The sequence below is a fragment of the Elgaria multicarinata genome, chromosome 7, assembly GCF_023053635.1.
Source record: "Elgaria multicarinata webbii isolate HBS135686 ecotype San Diego chromosome 7, rElgMul1.1.pri, whole genome shotgun sequence".
NCBI classification, from domain to species: Eukaryota; Metazoa; Chordata; class Lepidosauria; order Squamata; family Anguidae; genus Elgaria; species Elgaria multicarinata.
In genome coordinates, this window is record NC_086177.1 from 89,021,778 (window position 1) to 89,041,202 (window position 19,425).

General features: G+C 40.8%; 1 protein-coding gene across 3 annotated transcripts in view; it reads left to right on the plus strand.

Annotated features, from left to right (window-relative positions):
- RIMS2 (regulating synaptic membrane exocytosis 2) overlaps nucleotides 1-19,425 on the plus strand; it is a 422,508-nt gene that overhangs the window by 114,324 nt on the left and 288,759 nt on the right. For 2 of the 3 annotated variants that reach the window (XM_063131028.1, XM_063131027.1), the window contains 2 exons: nucleotides 17,740-17,743; nucleotides 17,891-17,918. The exons of the other annotated variant lie outside the window; for it this stretch is intronic. In XM_063131028.1, coding sequence (XP_062987098.1) covers nucleotides 17,740-17,743; nucleotides 17,891-17,918 — 32 coding nt within the window. The remainder of the gene's footprint in view (nucleotides 1-17,739; nucleotides 17,744-17,890; nucleotides 17,919-19,425) is intronic. 3 annotated transcript variants of the gene reach the window in all.

Sequence of the window (19,425 nt, forward strand, 5' to 3'; positions counted from 1 at the left end):
TGTAGCCAGATTCTGCCTAATCATTATAGATTGGATATTTATGTGACCTTCAATTATTTTTTCTCAATTTATTCTTTATAGATAAGAAATTAATTGATTTGGCTCCTAAATTGTTCTTATATCCACTCAGAGAGGAGATTTCCGCCAACACTCCCTTATACCCCTCGCCATTTTTAAGGGTTCCTCAACCCAGGATCAGATTTTCAGCGAGGAGGTTGATAGGAAGGGGGAGGTGAAAAAGTCCTGTTCCATGAATGTCTTCTGTTCATAGAAGGGAAGTTAGGATCTTGGCCATTATCCTCATTGGCACATCTTATCAGGGTGTGGTCTGAAGGCAAATGATGTATCAATCTTGCTGAGCAGGTCTGGGTCAGGTTAATTCCTGTGCACTTGATGTATACCTACTGAGTTCCACAGAAAAAGTGCAGGGTGTAAATTTAATTAAAAAAGAAGAAATAATCCTTTTACATTCACAACTGGGCCAGTTAGAGTTTAAACTAAAGGCTGGTTTCTCCTCCCGCACTCTTTCAATGCAATCTTATGTGTAATGGTAATTGTAATGTGTGTTTATTTGGGTTTATATCCTGCCTTTCCAGAAGCTCACTGCTTCTGAATGCAGAACTAGGATATGGTCAGTATTTGAATGAGTTATTAGTTTTGAAGAATCCAGAGTTTAAAAAAAAAGTATTTTGGCAACATGCTATTAGCTCATTTATACTTATTATTTTACTTGATTGAGCAACTGGAGACTATAGTATTTCCTTTACCTTGAACAGAGTTCTGTATGAAAAACAAATCAGTTGAGGACTACATTTCTTAATTCTTAGATGTATAGCCGTTCCTGAATAGACTTTGCTCTTCATAGGCCTTGTGCTAATGCAATATTCTTACTCGCCTGACCATAACTATGGCATTGGGAGCACGCCACAGGCCTGTGCATCCTCTCCTTTTTCCCTCTTAAATTCCCCATTCTATGCATAGTATTGCCCATGATTAGCATTGATAAAAAAGTAATAGTTCCATTATTGCTCATTAATGATTTACCATGGTTAAAGAAAAACATGGAAGGGAGTAGCAGAGGAGGGTAGAGTAACCAACTGTCAGGATTTCCCTGGATTTGTCCTGGTTTTTGTTCTTTCCATAGTGTCAGGGGGGATTTTCTATAATTTTCAATAATGTCCTGGAATGACACACCTTCCCCTTTAAGGCTGCCATTAGTATGGCAGGAGGGAATGACATGCTTTCTTGAGGCACGTCATTCCCCCACCCCGAGCTCCAATTGAGGTCTTAAAGGGGAAAGTGGGTCATTCGTGGACATTATAGAAAAGGCCCCAATTGGAGTGGATGGTGGTGGTGCAGAATGAAATCCTTTCCCCTCCTCCACTCCAATCGGGTTCTTTAAGGTGGCGGGGGAATAACGTACTTTCTGCAGGACTCAGAAAGCTGCTTCCCCACACACACACACTAGGTGTCCTCTTTTTTGGTTTCCCAAATATGGTCACCCTAGAAGAGGAGGCATGCAGACCTAAATGTGTTCAGGAAATTGAGAACATTACCTCTGTACTGAAAAAGAGTGGTATACTTATGGGGGAATTTTGCTTAGGCATTTTAAACTAAAATTTTATTTTTCGTACTGCCCATCATCAGTTGAGTGAAACTTAGATTCTAATTTTATTCATTTCTTCTAAATATCTTAGTAGTGTAAGCACTATGTCTTTTTGTGTGCAAATTGAGATTGCAAATTATAGAAGAATAAAAAGAGAAGCTCAGGTGGGGAAGAGGCAAGACTAAATAGGTGAAAATGAAGGAGGAATAAGCAGAAGGCTTGAAGGACCCAAAGAAGACCCTAAATAAAACTGATGAAAAGTGTATTGTTTTGGTTTCTGTCATTCTCTGTATAATACTCTCTATCTAGCTATGGATGATGAGTAATGATGAACCATTAGCAGATAGCTTCTTGATTAAAAAAAAAAAAGCAACCTTATAAATGATTGGAGTTTAGGACTAAATATTTTTTTTCCTAAATGAAGTTTTTGGATTCTTTGTTCCTGATAGTCACAACATGCTTTATTGGTCTGTTCCTGTCACAGAGGCAAGTAGCTTATCTATCCTTCTGGCTCATTTTAAATATACCCATCACATGCAGAATCAGGCCTTAGCTAGACCAGGCTATATCCCGGGGCTAACCCCGGGATCATCCCTGTGCGTCCACATGACGCACAGGGGATCCCGGGATCAGGGAGGGATCATCCCTCCCTTGCCCCGGGATATAGCCCTCCCCTTTGGGCCCGCTTTTTCCACGGTCCCCGGCTGAGTCTGAGACCGCGGAACATGTGGCCCGTTTCCATGGCTTGACCCCGCTCCGCACAATTACTCGCATGGAGCCGGGAGCCACACATGGGGCGCAGTGCTCCTCAGGAGTGCTGCGCCCATCGGGGGTAGGGTGGGGGGAGCAGGAAAATTAATTTAAATTTTAAAAAACACTTACCTTTGCACACGACTGTTCGTGCGCTGCTGTCACTTTAAGAAAATTAAAAAATGGCGGGAGCGACACCTCTCTTCCTGAGGTCGTCACGCCTTACGTGTCAATGGGGGAGAGATCTTGCGTTAATCCCAACATAAGATCTCCCCTCCTCTGTCCTGGAACAAAAGGTAGGTCTAGCTAAGGCCTCAGTTTCTCTACAGTTGAATATTATTATTATTATTATTATTATTATTATTATTATTATTATTATTATTATTTATATAGCACCATCAATGTACATGGTGCTATACAGAGTAAAACAGTAAATAGCAAGACTCTGCCACATAGGCTTACATTCTAATAAAATCATAATGAAACAATAAGGAGGGGAAGAGAATGCAAATAGGCACAGGGTAGGGTAAGCAGGCACAAGGTAGGGTAAAACTAACAGTTTAAAGTCTGCACAACATCAAGTTTTAAAAGCTTTAGGAAAAAGAAAAGTTTTTAGTTGAGCTTTAAAAGCTGCGATTGAACTTGTAGTTCTCAAATGTTCTGGAAGAGCGTTCCAGGAGTAAGGGGCAGCAGAAGAAAATGGACGGAGCTGAGCAAGGGAAGTAGAGGCCCTTGGGCAGGCGAGAAACATGGCATCAGAGGAGCGAAGAGCACGAGCGGGGCAATAGTGTGAGATGAGAGAGGAGAGATAGGAAGGAGCTAGACCGTGAAAAAATAGCAGCTTGTGCAAATAATGAAAGTAAACAAAACATAAACATATTTTATTAATACCAACAATTTAACTAAAGGTTTATGGAGCACTTTTGAATAATAAAGATACAGAGTGGAGCTTTAGTCTCACAACAAACTTGTAAGCTAGATCATGGAATAACGACCCCATTGAATTCAGGAAACTCCCAGGAAAATGGGCATGAAATTGCAAACTAAAACAATTACAAAATATAAATGTTTGTATTGGTAGCAAAATACTTACTTGAAATTCTGCATTAATGTTGTGGCAAGTTTTGTATTTTTAGGTTCCTGAAAGATATAGTATAGGGTAATATGTTCATTTTGCACATGGGAAAAAGGATAGCATTTCCAGTGTTGGAAAGCTGGAAAGTCTATGACAAGTGTCTGTTGCCTGCCATTTATAACTTGAGCAAGACCTTGTTAATCCGGAAGCAGGCAAAGATCCATCTTAACAGATGGACATGACTCTAGGGTGCTCAGTGGCATGCTATGCATAGGAAATGTCTGATCATGATTTTCATGTTCAAATGATGAAGTAACTATTTATTCTCAGACCAAAGAGAATGTTAGCAAAATTCTAGGAAAAATGTTAGGTTAATCCAGGTTTTGACTGATATTGATTTCCTACCCCTTACCAATTAAAAACTCTTAAGTACTTTTAGCAAGAGAAAAGTTGGCAAGATAAGAAAGGGGTATTCTGTGGTCCACATCACACACAATGAATTTGCCACACAGAATTTTTATGTACCATACATTTATTCAATTGTGCTTTGTGAAGTTATATATGTAATAAATAAATAAATAAATAAATAAATTTCTTTCATTTGTATACCGCCCCATAGCCGAAGCTCTCTGGGCAGTTTACATAAGATTAAGACAATTAAAAATAATATACAAAAATATGTAATATGTATATCATATATATGTTCATAGGAAGCCCTTATTAGCAGTGTTCCTACAGTGTGTTTCCTAGCAAAATAGACGTATATACATTTATCATATGAGTTGGAATGGGCTACATGGAAATTATATTTGTTTAGAAATTCCATAATATTTGAAGCAGTCAGGTATCACTCAAACTTTAAATTGTTAATCAAGTGCAAAGTGCTTTAGGGTGACCTAAAATATATTCCTTCAGTTATTGGTCTGTCAATAATGGGTAAAAATGTGTTTCATATACCCAAGGCTATAGAGAGCCATCTTATACTGAACTAGATCAATGGCTCAATTCAAGGTATTGGTTTTAACCTTTAAAGCCCTTAAAAGCTAAGTACCAGGCTATTTAAGTGATCACATGTGTTGTTATGAACCTGCTTGCATATTAAGATCTGTAGGAGAGGCTTTTTGAGGGCACCACTGCCTGCAGAGAACTGTTTGTTGAATACACATGAAAGGGCTTTCTCCTGTGTTGCTCCCAGATTGGATGATGCTCCCTCAAGAACTACGATTGGGTCCCACTCTCTTCAGAACATAAGAACATTAAAGAGCCATGCTGGATCAGACCAAGGATCCATCTGGTCCAGCATTCTGTTCACGCAGTGTCCAACCAGAAACCCAGAAGCAGGACAAGAGTCCAACAACACTGTCCAGCCCATCCTCCCCTGCAGGTTGGAAGACTGGGTGGAGAGGAACAAGATGTCCTTTAACAGGGAGAAATGTAAAGTATTACATTTAGGAAGGAAAAATGTAGGGTACACATACAAGATGAGAGCCAGTGTGGTGTAGTAGCTAAAGTATTGGACTGGGAATCAGGAGATCCAGGTTCTAGTCTCTACTCGGCCATGGAAACCCACTGAGTGACTTTGGGCCAGTCATAGACTCTCAGCCCAATCCACCTCACAGAGTTGTTGTTTCATGGATAAAATGGAGAGGAGGAGGATTATATATGCCACCTTGGGTTCCTTGGAGGAAAAAAGGTGGGATATAAATGCAATAATAATAATAATAATATGGGGGATTCATGGCTTGGAAGCACTACATTGGAGAAGGATTTGGGAGTGATCATTGACAGCAATCTGAACATGAGATAGCAGTGTGAGATAGCTGCTAGAAGAGCTAACACAGTTCTGAGCTGCATTAGAAGAAGCCTTTTATCAATGTTGCATGAACTTCTTATTCCTCTCTACTCGGCACTAGTGAGACCACACCTGGGGTATTATGTACGATTCTGGGCACCACATATAAGGAAAACCTTCCTGACAGTAAGATTTGTACAACAGTGGAACAATCTACTTACGGAGGTTGTGGGTTCTCCATCTCTGGGGTTTTTTTAAAAGAGGATCGATAGCCACCTTTCATGGCTGGTTTATTTGGTTTTCCTGCACATCGCAGAAGGTTGGACTAGGTCATCCTTGTGGTCCCTTCCAACTCAACAATTCTATGATTCTAGTAGGAGTTCTCCTTGGTAAGAGCTACTAATCTGGAGAAGGATGGGGTTTCATGGCAGACCTTCCTGTTTGTGCAAATAGAAATACTTTAGTATTGCTAGTTGAACAAGGAGCCTATTTCTTCAGCTATTATAGAGACAGAATTGACAGAAGGTGTTTGCAAAGCTTCCAAAAAGTCAAGTTGGGTCATTAAGTAGAGATTAGCTCTGTACTGTTATAGACAACTCCTGACATCAAATCATTATAAGGCAAATTTGTGTATAGGATCATCTATACACAAATAGATGCATTTGAAAGCATTGATATTACCAAAGAACAATCTGAATACTGTGGGCAAATTATTCAGGAATAATAATTTCAAACTTTTAAAAACCCAGTTGTCAATAAGGGTTACTTTATTTCATTAAAATTTGTTGGTGGCATTTGAATCTAAACAGGTAAAACTTTAAAATTCCAAAGACAAATCTCAAAACCTGATGCCATATTTGAACATGAGAGTAATGTTAATAGTTTTCTTGAATCTATAAAAGTGGTAGCATGTTGGTTGTTTTCTGAATACAAATTATTACAGAGATAACATCATGCTGGAATGAATCCAGATAATGAACTATGCCATTTTGTAGTATTTATAGTTTGGGGTTCTGCCATTATGACTTTAAATATTATGAAAAGACAGCTTTTAAGGAAACTGGTACCAGTAAAACTTTTGCTGTGGACTGATGTGTTCATTTTTGTCTATTTCTGAGTGGTTCATTACAATTGCTGTTGCCCATGGTAATTAATAGAAAATCTATGATAAGAAGTTTTCAGCTTAACAGAACTATATAGGCGTTTTAGGTAACTTTGAAAATCACTGTTATGCAGAGTTCTGTCTACTGATCACCAACAGTTCTTATTGACTGTAGTAATTTCTGGGGAAATAGATCAATGTGACAAACATGGAGGGTCTTAGCTGGCCTATGTTGCCAGCAAAGGGCTTGGATGTTATAGGACTTTTTTTCTGTCTAAACATGCATAGGATTGCACCCTTACTGTGTCAGGTTGAAGGTCTAGTAATGATATTGAGGTTGCAATCCTATTCCCATCTAACTAAATGCAACTTTATTTAAGTAAATGTATACAGAATACCAATTTAAATTAACTGGTTAGCTTTGGCATTGCATTTGATGACTAGTGATTTGCTATATATTGTCAGTACTAATGAGCATGGAAAAGTTATGCAGAAGGAATTGGCTGACAAATTAAAGTTACTTGTGGCAACTTAAAGCAAGCTAGAAACAGAACATGGCTTGATATCCTGTTTTGTTATCTAACCACATTAGCCAGCAATACAAGTGAGACCATTAATGTGGCTCTTCCCCTTTTTGGAAGAGGGAAAAAGAATTGCTCCTTCTCATTACATCAAGAAAAAACAAAATACCAGACTTTTTTGCTCTTTGGTTTTCTTTTTTAAAATTCTGTAATCCTAGCATGCTAGTTTTGTACCTATAATTGAAAGGTATATAACTAAAAACAACAACAAATATTTTAAAATCTACATGTATAGGCATGTCATTTAGTAAAATTCCTTGTGGACTATTACTATTTCTAGAGTTATTTTGCAAAGTTTAAGCATGGCTAGCTTTCTTTGGATTGGAGACCTTATCTTCATGTTCTTCTAGAAAGTACAGTTTATGGAAGGTGCCATCCCATGTTATCACTTGGAAGATCACATACTAAATTACCTGTTCTACGTATAGGCTAATCTATTCGGAACATTTTCTATGGTAGATTTTACCTCAGAACTGGGGATCACACTTCATTATTCCCATACTCCTTCCAGGATAATATTTGGTTTTGTTCCCTAAAATGAAGTAATTCACTTTTTAGGGTGACCATGTGGAAAGGAGGACAGAGCTCCTGTATCTTTAACGGTTGTATAGAAAAGGGAATTTCAGCAGGTGTCATTTGAATGCATGCAGCACCTGGTAAAATTTTCTCTTCATCACAACAGTCAAAACTGCAGGAGCCCTGCCCTCTTTTGTATCTGGAAGAGGACAGGGCTCCTGCAGCTTCAACTGTTGTGTTGAAGAGGGAATCTCACTAGGTGCTGCATGCATACAAATGACACCTGCTGAAATTCCCTTTTCTATACAACTATTAGATACAGGAGCCTGGTCCTCCTTTCTATACATTTAGAAAATAAAGTTAACCATTTTAAAATGCAAAATGACAGCAGCTTCTAAATGATATAATCATGACAACTTACAATATTCTATAAAAGAGAGTGCATGATTTTAGCTGAAAGGCTGAGAAGAGACAAAAGAGTTGAACAAGAGACAAACATCATTTTATGTGTAACCATAATGTATAACTATAGAAGTCATTTCCAGTTAAAATACGTAAACAAAATAGCATTGAAATAATAACAAAAACCCCAATCAATAACAGCCAGGAAGTTACAGATATTAAATTGCAATAATCAACAGTGGCTAAACATAAATAGTAAAAATAAAATAACTTTTTCAAAGCAATCCTTTGGAGGTTTACTCAGATGTAAGTCTAACTGTGTTCACTGGAATTTACTTTCAGGGAAGTGTTCAGCCTTAGATAAGTTTCTTCCTAGCTATATCCATGGTATAGTGGTAAATTTTGAAGTGCAGGCACTCATCATGACAGTTCCCATAGCAATGCCCCAAAGGACAGTCCAAAAATTCAGGCAGCTGTGTTGATCTCTCCTTCTCTCTGTGTTAAATATTTTGTGTAAAGCAAATGAGTCTTAATTGTCCATCAAGACCAAACCATATCAAAATACTTTGCTCAGAATAATACATTGTTGCTGGGAAAAATCTATTTTGTTCCATCAAGAAGATCAAACCAGTCCATACTCCAGGAAATAAAGCCAGACTGCTCACTTGAGGGAATGGCATTAAAGGCAAAACTGAAGTACTTTGGCCACATAATGAGAAGACAGGATACCCTGGAGAAGAGGCTGATGCTAGGGAAAGTGGAAGGCAAAAGGAAGAGGGGCTGACCAAGGGCAAGATGGATGGATGATATTCTGGAGGTGACAGACTTGACCTTGGGGGAGCTAGGGTTGGCGACAGCCGACAGAAAGCTCTGGCGTGGGCTGGTCCATGAAGTCATGAAGAGTCGGAAACGATTGAACGAATAAACAACACAACTGTAAGAAGTACAGCTAAGCTCAGAAGGAACAGGAAGACTGAGGAAGGTGACGGGTTACACAATCATCATCGCTAATCAAAAAATCCGTGATTTGAATCTGCAAGCTCTGGTTCCACTAAGTCTCTGCCTACATCAGTGTTTAATAGGGTCTTCTCTTGATGAGGAACACTAACCAAAAAAGGAAAAGCATAACTGTGAGATACCACTGTAGCATTCAGTATCTCTGAGTAATATATCCTTTCAACCAGTGTTGTCAACTTGGGTGGAATGTCCAAGGAACATATTCTGCTTCGGTATGCTGATGTCTACATTGGGAAAACTGGGCACCTGACCTGTTTCCCAGTGCTATCAGCAGGCTGTTCTTGATTCTCAGCCTGGGTCATCTTAAGAATCTGTTTGTTTCTAGCTGGCAGAAACATGACATTTCATCCCAACTGTATTAATTCGGGGCCTTGCTAGACCTAACGCATAATCCAGTGGTGAGGAGCAGCCAGCCTGCGCTAGAAGTAGTGCGGGCTGTCGCTGCTTTCCACACATGAGACACGATGGGCTGCACGAAAGCTCCATTGCGTCCTCCTTTTTTTTGTTTTAAAGGGGACAGATGCGCAGGAGCGCATCACCACTTAAGGTAAGTTAAAAAAAAAAAGGGTTCCCCGCTCCCCCTTTCTCCGATTCCCCCCCTGGCTCCAATTTCCTTCCCCCCGGCTCTGATCTTCCCCCCATCTCCCCCCAGCTTCGATCTTCCCCCCATCTCCCCCCGGCTCCGATCTCCCCCCCCAGCTCCCCCCCAGCTCCGATCTTCCCTCCATCTCCCCCCCGGTTCTGATGGGCCCAGTCCACCTGTGGAGTGCTGCGCCCCGTCCATTGCTTTTCCTGGCTACTCGCATGTAATTGCGGTAGCCGGGAAAAGCAGCGGAATGGGCTACAAGCTCACGGTCTCAGCTTCAGCCCGAGACCGCAGGAAATACTGGGCTACAACTGTAGCCAGATACCCTGGGCCCAGGCAGAGTTGACCCCTGCCTGAGCCTGGGAGCCCCTGTGCGTAATCTGGATAGCCCGGGCTAACCCCTGGTTTAGCAAGGCCCTCGGAGAGTGCTATTGCCTGCTCCAGGTCATTTTTCAGGGGTTAAATTAATATAATGCCCAGTATCTTCTGAAGATACATGCATGTTTCAGCTGGTAGGTAGTGCCTGTCCAGCATTTTCTCCCTTTTTGAATCACACCTTCGGAAACATGGATGCATTGATTACCTTTCTTGGTAGTAAATTAAAGACAAAATTTGGCTGGTATACAGCTGAAAGAGCTGCTGTGAAGCATCATTCCTTCTCCAGAAAATTGCTGTTTCTAAATATCAGAATATTGAGCAACTTGTTTTGTTTATTTGTTTGTTTTTGTCTGTGGGACTGAGGTCCTTATCTCTGTAGTTTCTTTTGAAAGAATCTGCTCATCTCATTGTGTTATGCCTTGACACAAAGATACAATGCTTTATCTTGAATATTCTTTCAGTAATGGCTGGATTGGATTGGCCCACTTTCCCTTTCACCTCAGTTTTTAAGGAGGGGTAAGAGGAAATTATAGTTTAGGGTACCTTTGCTGGAGTGCTCCAACTGCTCCTATGAATTTCTCTATGCAGCATTTCCAGGACTAATATCGTACCACTGTTTGTGAAGCTATATGTTGGAACAGAAACTGTAGCCTGTCTTTTTGTCAGAACAGGCAATCAGCATATCTGAAGGACCATTTTTGCCCATATGAATCTATCTGAGCCCTAAAAATTGTATCCAATGTTAGTCCAATTTAGAGAGTAGACCCACTGAAATGAATAGGACTTGTGTTAGACCAACATTGGATACGACCCCAAGACTGGCTTCACATGCCTTCCTTGCTGACCTGTCATTAATTAAGAACAGATTAGTGGGTACCAGAAACAGGGTCTTTTCAGTGGTGGTGATATGGTTGTGAAACTCTCTCCCCAGTGCAATCTAACAAGCATGCTCTATTGCTTTCTTTAGATTTGCTGTTCAGACCTTTGTGTCCGGAAAGATATTTTATGAGTATGTCTTATTTTTGCTATGCTGTCTTTATCTTAAAACTGTTATACTACTCTCTTCTGTGATACTCCTTTTAATTGTTTTTACTATTGTTTTTATTACTCATATTGTAGGCCAACTAGAAAATATTTTATCTTGAAAAGTGGGATATAGATGAATAAAATGAATGAAATAAAAACAAAGTGGTCTTACTCTTGCAAATATTTGCTCAGTGTGAGATTTGTCTCCTGAAGTGAAATTCCTACTCCCACTTCACTCCAGGCCTTAGCTAGACAGGGCTGATCCCCGGGATCATCCCTGTGCGTTCACATGACGCACAGGGGATCCCAAGATCAGGGAGGGATGATCTCTCGCTTGCCCTGGGATCTCGTCCTACACTTTATGCCCCCTGAGCCCGAGACCGCAGAACATGTGTGTGGGCGATGTGGTTTGTCCCGCTTCCTCGCTTCCTCAGGAGCTCTGCGCCCATCGGGGGGGGGGAGCGGGATTTTTTTTTAAAAAAAACAAACACCTTACCTTTTGTGCACGAGCGCTCGTGCGCATCTTCTGCTTCTTTTTTTTAAAAAAAATGGCAGGCGCGACGTCCTCTCCTTCCAAGGCCGTTGTGCTCCACATGGAAACAGAGGGGGGATCTTGCGATAAAAACATCACGAGATCTTCACCCCTCCATCGCACAATAACAGGTAGGTCTAGCTAAGGCCTCAGTTTCAAATTTTACATTAGAAATCTTGCTTCCTTTGAGTATTCAGGCCAATAAATTTATAGCAATAGCTTTGCTTTTAATCAAATTACTATGGAAAGAAATGTCCAAAATATTTATTGAAGTTAGTGATGTACTTTGCGTTCTTACTGATGGGAACATGACTCTAAAAGACTGCTACTAGAGAGACTTGTACTATCTTCTCAAAGTATGTTTTGGTGCATAACAAATGAAGAGAAATGTTGCATGATGAGAAACCTTAGTACATAACTGATTTTACAGATTTATCTTTAATTAAAGTAAAACAAGAGATCCTGTTAATGTTAATATATTTCACTTTGTCTGAGCGGTGAAGTTGTACCATTTGCAATCAGACCATCAGCAAAACAACCGAGATACTAAGTGTTCTAATAAAGAGTTTTCCTACTTCAGATGAAATTGATTTTGCGAGCTAAATGCTCCTAAAAACTACAGAGAGCTTTATGGAGAATATTTTTTATTTAGTTATATGATTATATCATTCATTAACTTTATTCCTTGAAACTAAAAATTAAAAACCCATCTTGTTCCTGTGCTCCCAGGAAAGAGGATGCTGTATCATATTACTCTTGGCAGAGCAATCCTTGGCAAGGAGGCAAAGAGTAATGTGGTTCAACTCTGAAATAGCTTACTAGATTAGTGAAGGTTGAGAAGTGATATACTGAACAGTAGTGATAAACCATACCAGTAAATTTAGGGTCACAATGTAATCATTATTAAAAGCTTCATAACAACTTACATTCATGTTTTCCTATGCCCTTATAAGTGCATTTACAATATTAATTTAATCCTTGCCTTCCACTCTGTCAACATATCATGTATGCTTTCTCTTAGATTTAATAGTCTTCTTCATGTTACTTATAGGAACAATACAGTCCAAAGTTAATGGTGAATCTTGATTTCAATAGGGTTTTAAGTCAGGGGTGAGCAGAAAATAGATTTCCAGAAGTTTTGGACTTCAACTCTTAGCATTTCTGACCATTGGCCCTCCTTGGCAGGGGCATCTGAGAGTTGAAGTCCAAAACATCTGGAAATCTACCTTCTGCCCATACCTGATTTAAGTGAATTTAACTGTGTGCTGCGTTGTACCCACTGTCATTTTTCCTGCTGTGACCTTTGTCATCAACATCATCTTTTCATTCGTAGCAGGTATTTTTTCTTCTTTCTTGTCAGATCCTATCCCAACTGAAAACTTTTTGGTATGCTTGCGGTCTCCATTTGCTTACTTCCTGAAGTCTATTAATGTTTCAGCACTACCTACCATTTCCCTCTGATTTGAAGTATTAACGTGACCCTTCGTTCAATGTTGTGACCAGTTTTACATTCCATCTACCAGATGTGAAAGCCAGAGCTACTTTATCTCTTCACAGATCCAGGGAAGATGCTTTTGGATGTAGCCAGATTCACCCCAGCCCTCTGGAAGATAGGGTGATGAGGGATAGGAGTAGAGTAAGCTTCAGGGGTAGCAGATATGGCTCATGGACTTGTGACCCCCTCATTTCATAGAAGGGTCACAGCAAACAGAGGAGGAGATTTTCCACAGCGCTTGTGAATGATTCTAAAGTGGAGCTAGAGGAGAGTGGAAGGAAGATGGTGGCAAAAGAGAAGTGAAGATTTGTTGCTGCTAGACCAGAGCTTCAGGGCCAGAGTGAGCGGGAGGGCTACTTGTCTACAGGGCCTGACTAAAGGGACATTACAATGTGGTAACGACCACAGTGACAGAACAATAGACTCACTTTTCACGTAAGCAAAGAGGTTTAATTTTGTTCACTGGTCATATTTCAAAACAGACTTGTTACTTCACTAGGCTGTCCTTCCTATCATTTTCTTCCAACACCTTCCTGGCAGAGAAGTTACCTTATCTGGGAGACTGGCTCTTAAGCATCCCTTAGAAGACAAAGAAAGGGCAAGAAAGAAAGAAAAAGGGCCTGCCTTCACAGTGCAGTGTTGCCGCCGCTTTGAGGAAAACCCTGCACGTTCGCTGCTGTGGGATGGCTGTGGATAATCCCAACAGCAGGAGGCAGTGTGGGCTTTTTGGTGGGTGACCAAAAAGTCACATTCGGCACCCTCCCCTCTGCCTGGCTTCAGGCAACCAATCAGAGTATGCCTTCTGCCTGGTAAGGCCCCTGGCTTGATGCGGGAGTGAGGTCAAACAGCAGAAGAGCTATTGCCGATTTTTTAATGTTCAGCTTCACGGGAAAGCCCTGCTGTGGCAACGAATTGGCAGCTGTAGTGTATAACCGACGCAGTGCCACTGTGCAGCCATCACAAGGCTTTTAAAACGTATAGACAGGCCCCGGAAAACAGTGAGAAGCAAGCATTGGAATGAGAAAGACAGCCTAGAGAAGTAGCCTAGACACTTCAGTCTGTTTTGAAGCATATGACTTACCTGCAACAATCGGGGGGGGGGGGGGTAACTGACAGTACCTGAGAAGTGGTATTGTCACACTGAAAGAGAATTAGGAATAGACAGGATGGAGCCTAGGGGTCCTATCCCTATGCCAGCACTCTTGAGAAACCATAGTTATTTTTTTTAAAAAAAATCACCTTAGTTTGATTTAATAATTGAGTATTTTTTCTTTCTTTTTGTACAGCCTTGGTATAAGAATTGGGGTTAGGCTGCTTTCTTTCCATTTTAGGCATTGTGTGGTTTTCAATGGCAAAAGCCTAAAATGAGGGAATGATTTTGGGGTTGGGCATTGCAAATTGTTTTGAGGGAAGGGGATGTTTCCTGTTCTTTCTTTTCTAGCAGGTTAAAAAATGCTGCCTGCTCCAGCAGTATTAGATTCCCCCCTTGTTTTTCAGCTGTAAAAAAAGCACTACTTGCTCTGGTGGTAGAATGGCAGGGGAAGAGCTCTGTTTGCTAACATATCCCCCTCCCAAATGCCCCTTGAATAGTACTAACAGTCTGGGTCTAGCATTATTTGACCAGCATTCTAGGAAGGAAAATGGTGGCAATGAGAAACTTTGCCCCTTAAATGCTCAAATCTACCGAAATAGCTTCCCCAATTCACCACCAGTGAAGTGTGGTGGCAAATAAAGAGAGGATTTCAATTCAGCCCTAATAAGAATATGAAGCCTTGAATTATTCAATCAATGAAACATTTAAATGAAACTATTACAGATTGAAATGCTTGGAATCCAGTAAGAATACATGTTGAAAAGTCCCCTTTTCTTTTTTCTTTAGAAAAACATCAGCTTTACTCTAAATCATGGTTGGACACCCTGTGGCCTTCAGTCTAATTTCATGCAGCCCTTGGCCTAGTTTCAAAAGCCTTCTGCAAACAAACATTCCCTTCCCTGGCAGCCTGCAGGAAGAGGGAAGGGGGTATCAAGAGAGAGAGAAAGAGAGAGAGAGCGAGAGAGAGAAGGAAAAGGATGGTTGTTTTCTCTTGACTCTGATCCTGCCCACTGCTGGCTTTGCCCCTCTCTCCCCACCCCTGCATGCAGTTCCCAGCAGACTACCCCTGAGGGAATGCTGCCACCCTCCACAGAAAATGTTCCGCACCCTTGCTGTAAACCAAACTCTGCACTTTTAATGTGGGTTATTTTATAGACCTTTTTAAGGTTGCAAAGTCCAGAGAAAACGTTCATGGAAAATAAAAGTACGTGCATTCTGACAACATTCCAGTACAATATTATAACAGCATGTTCAAAGTAACAAAGATCATAGTTCTAAAATGACAGCAATGAGTAATTGTTCCATTGATTACATTGGGATTTAGTAATGAATAACATTAGGTGGACTCAGGACAAGCCCTGCCATTAGACAGAGTGAGGCAGAGGTCTCCAACCTTTTTGAGCCCATGGGCACAAAATGGCTGCCATGGGAGGTGAAGTTAGTCACAAAGGAAAAGTAACCTCCCCAAAAGACTGACTATAAGAGAGAGGTCAGGTCTGAGCCCCAACACACACACACACACACACACACACACACACACACACACACACACTTTGAACCCACAGTTTTCTGCACCAACAGAAAACTTTCACAGAAGGCAAACTTTTTTCTTTCTCCTGCCAGCCAACTCATTCCTTCCCATTTCTTTTTCTCTCTCATCCTGGACCCCCACCCCCACCCCCAGCTTCTAATAAGAAAATAGGTTAATTTTTAAAAATGGGATGGGCAGAGGGTGCCTTGATGGATACCAAGGAAGGTGTTCATTGGGTGTAATGATACCTGTGGATACCACAATAGGAAATCACACACTGCACATCTTAACAATGGGCATTTTAAAAATCTTTTTCCTACAAGGGGAGTTATACATATGGACACATAAGCTGCTGTGCATCATCCAAGCATAATGTGAAGTACTTTATAAAAAAGTTTTATATAATAAGATACAAGCTTTTCAACTTAAATGCTACATCACCATTATTTTTTCTAAACAATAAAAATCCCACACTGTCACTGCAAAGCAAAAGCCTTTTGGAAAGATAAAAATGTCAGTATATCATAATGATTGCTATGCTGAATCTGGGATGTGTTGGCACGCAGCAAAGTTCTGAAGCTGAGAAAAAGAGAGGAGAGAGTTTGCTACATTACAGTTCAAACTGAAGGTAACTTAATATAATAACATTTGTATCATCAGAGTATACTCCCCATTTAGGGGGGAAACACTTGAAGGTATATTATAAAAGTGTGTATAGTTAAATGGGAAGCATTAGAAATCCCCAACTGGCTATTTTCGTTAAAGTCATTTTTAAAATTAGCCTTTACTTTATCCACAAGGGGGTGGCGGATGAGTAAGGAAGCATTTAACCTCCAGATTTGAATACGTTCCTGTGGATCATGTTGCTCTAGGGTCAGGCCAATTGGAGCATGATTGGGCACCATAATTAAACTAATCTCAATATCACAAATTGCATGTAGCAGTGATCTTGATATAGGCACTGGCAGTCAATACAAGAGTATGTTTGCAGTCTGGGCAAAAAGAATGTGTAGTTCTTTGCAGTTTTTTTTCTTTCCCTCTAGACATGCAGGAGTCTCTTCTCATGCAAACTTTAAGGAACTTTCCTTGAGAATCTGGTAAGCTTTAGCAATTGAGAAGTGACATCCAGATGTTTATCTAATGACATATTCATATCTCTTCCTATCATCACTTCCCCTGTAGCGACTCCCTCCAGAGTGTTGAGGAAATCAATCGTAAACACTTCTTGGGATTGGTTAGGGGCATAGAACAAGCCTATAGCCAGCTCCCTGCCACCCACTGATCCTCTTACTATAACATAGTGCCCCCGCCCCAGATCCTTAAGTACATCTTCCACCACAAATGAGCAGTGCTTAGCAAAAATGATTGCAACTCCACAGTGTTTGGTTGTTTTGCCTGTGCAGAACTTCTCACCCAACTGAGCTAAAACCCTTTTCAGTCACTCTCTGGTGAGTTTCCTGTAAGAAAAGTACATCTGGCCTGCTTCCTGTAACTGCTTTGACTACCCTCTTCCTTTTCACCCCAGAGTATAACCCATTCACGTCAAGGGACACAATTTTAAGGTCATTCATATCTGTACAATGAGTTTGAGGTGAAGTCCTAAATAACGTTCAGAACATCCAAAGGAACCTTCCCCATTCACAACCCCAGACAAATAGACCCAATTGGGACAGGAAATTTAGTGTACAATCCTTTTGCTGAATCAGCCTCCCAAGCTTTCCTGAAGGATAATTGAGATGGAGTTGACCCATAACCTATTATTCCTCTGTCCTCCACCTGCCAATATGTAGAGTATTTACAATTAGGCTTAAGAAAGTAAACACAATGGGGAAGACCCCTCAACAGTATTCAGTGACAGAGAGAGAAAACCCCAAAATGACAGCCGTGAACTTACCTTCTCTTCTTCTTCTCTTTATAAATAAAAGGAAGTGTTCGTTTGTATGCCCTCGATGGACTTGAAAACTGTACATCTGATTGTTATGAAACTTTTAGGATTTGTTCTACCTCTATCTGGGATGGTTTTAGGCATAGTGAAAATTTGACTGCTATCTTGAACCAAAAAGGTGGCAAATTAAAGATATATTGCTTCAATACCATTAGATTGATTTCAACCAAACTTTTCATCATGATTCAGCACTTCAGCAAGCAGATTTTAACCATACAACATTCATGTTTTTAATGGGTTTTTAGACTTTTTTTTTTTAAAAAAGGCCCCCAAATTGGAAAAAAGCACATTAAAATATGAAAAAAGCACAAGCACAGTTTGAAGCCAAGGAAGATTAGTAGGCTGAGTTATAAGCCTCCCATCTCCCCTCTGATGTGGGGCAGCTCCATCTAAGGGAGATGGAGAGGACAGATCCCTCCCTCAGAGGGCTATAGGGGTGGACAGTGGCAGGGGCCATATCTAGGGGTGCCAGCAGATATGCCTTCACTCAAGTGGGGAGGGCACTGAGTAAGTTTGCTTTAAGGCTTCTCTGAATCAACCTAAAGACAATTCCAACTTGTGCAAAGCTGGGTCTGTTCACCAGTAGTTAATAAGACACAATTGCTCTCTCGGTGGCTGCACTCTCGATAACTGCTTGATAACGATCTCAACAAAATGGCTGACATATTTTTCCTTCTGGATAACTCCAGCAAAGCAATTGGCCAAGGTGGCCAACTTCTTTCTTCTATCTGGTTCTTGTCTTTCTCCGGGACACCTGTACTTTCTGCCATCCTACCTCTGGTAGAAATGGTTGCAGAAGATCAGCTTCACTCTCATCTTCAGTTACCAGTACATCTAAAGCTGCACAGAGAGCTACAGCTTGCCTCTGGGCGATTGTGGTGAGGACCTTGCTTCCATGGGTAACAATGAGCTTAAAGGGGAACCCCCATCTGTATCTAATTCCCACCTCTCTCAGTGTGTTAGTGAAAGGGAAAACAAAGCTTTTCTTCTCTGCAGTGTTTCCCTGATGAGATCTTGTTATATTTGCCCTGATAAATCCTTATATTTTATTGTTATAAGATTATTAAGTGCACTGGGGATTTGGGCTTTTTTGTAATAACTGGTGAAACCCACTATAACATCATGGGGTTGGTCTGGGGCTTCCTGCTTTGGGCCAAGAGTACATTGAGCCCTCTCAATGTCCACATCTAAGATTGGCATGTTAGGACAGTTTTCCAAGCCAGGCAACCAAAAGCATAGTTAGATTCCCCTCCTCCTCTAGCCATGGATATTTTGGCATTGATTCCGATTTCCAAAATCTTCCACTTCATTTTGGAGAGTCCGGGTTACAGTTTTGAGGTGCTTAAGCTGCTGCTGCTGCTGCTGAATAAAGCTATGCTCCATAGTTTGTTGTATCCTCAACATTTCCTCTGCACATTCTTGCAGAGAATGTGATCAATTTCAAATCAAGTAGTTGCAGTCCTTTTGACCAGTCCTCTTGTAAGGAACTGTTGAAATAGTGCTCTCAGATTGTCTTCCTCCTGCGGGGCCCACTGCCTTTTGGCTGCTTTGAGACCTTTGTCAGGCTTGGTGCCATATTGGTAAGTGGCAATATCTCCAGTCAGGGAGGAAGGTCCAAAGTGTTTTGGGGAAGGAAAGAAACTTTGAGATCTCTTTCTGGGGACTGATTAAAGCTCCTCTTCATGCTACTCCACAAATTGCAGAGAGAAGCAGTTAACTCCACATTGCAAGCCATGTAAAGGCATTTTGTGTTGGATAGCGGCAGGAGCCAGAAGCCTGCATGTCCATCTTGGCTTGTTTGTAGGCCATGTCCCTACCTAGACTCAAGATAATTGAACAAACCTAAAAGATCTTAGACTATTTGAAATAATCCATTAAAATTTTTCAAAGCATTGGCTAGAAATCTTGTAACTGTAGCCATGCTTATTGCTTGCCATTGGAGGAGCTCTAGCTCTCTTTTTATGGTTTGTTCAGATGTTATTTGTCTACCCCACTGCC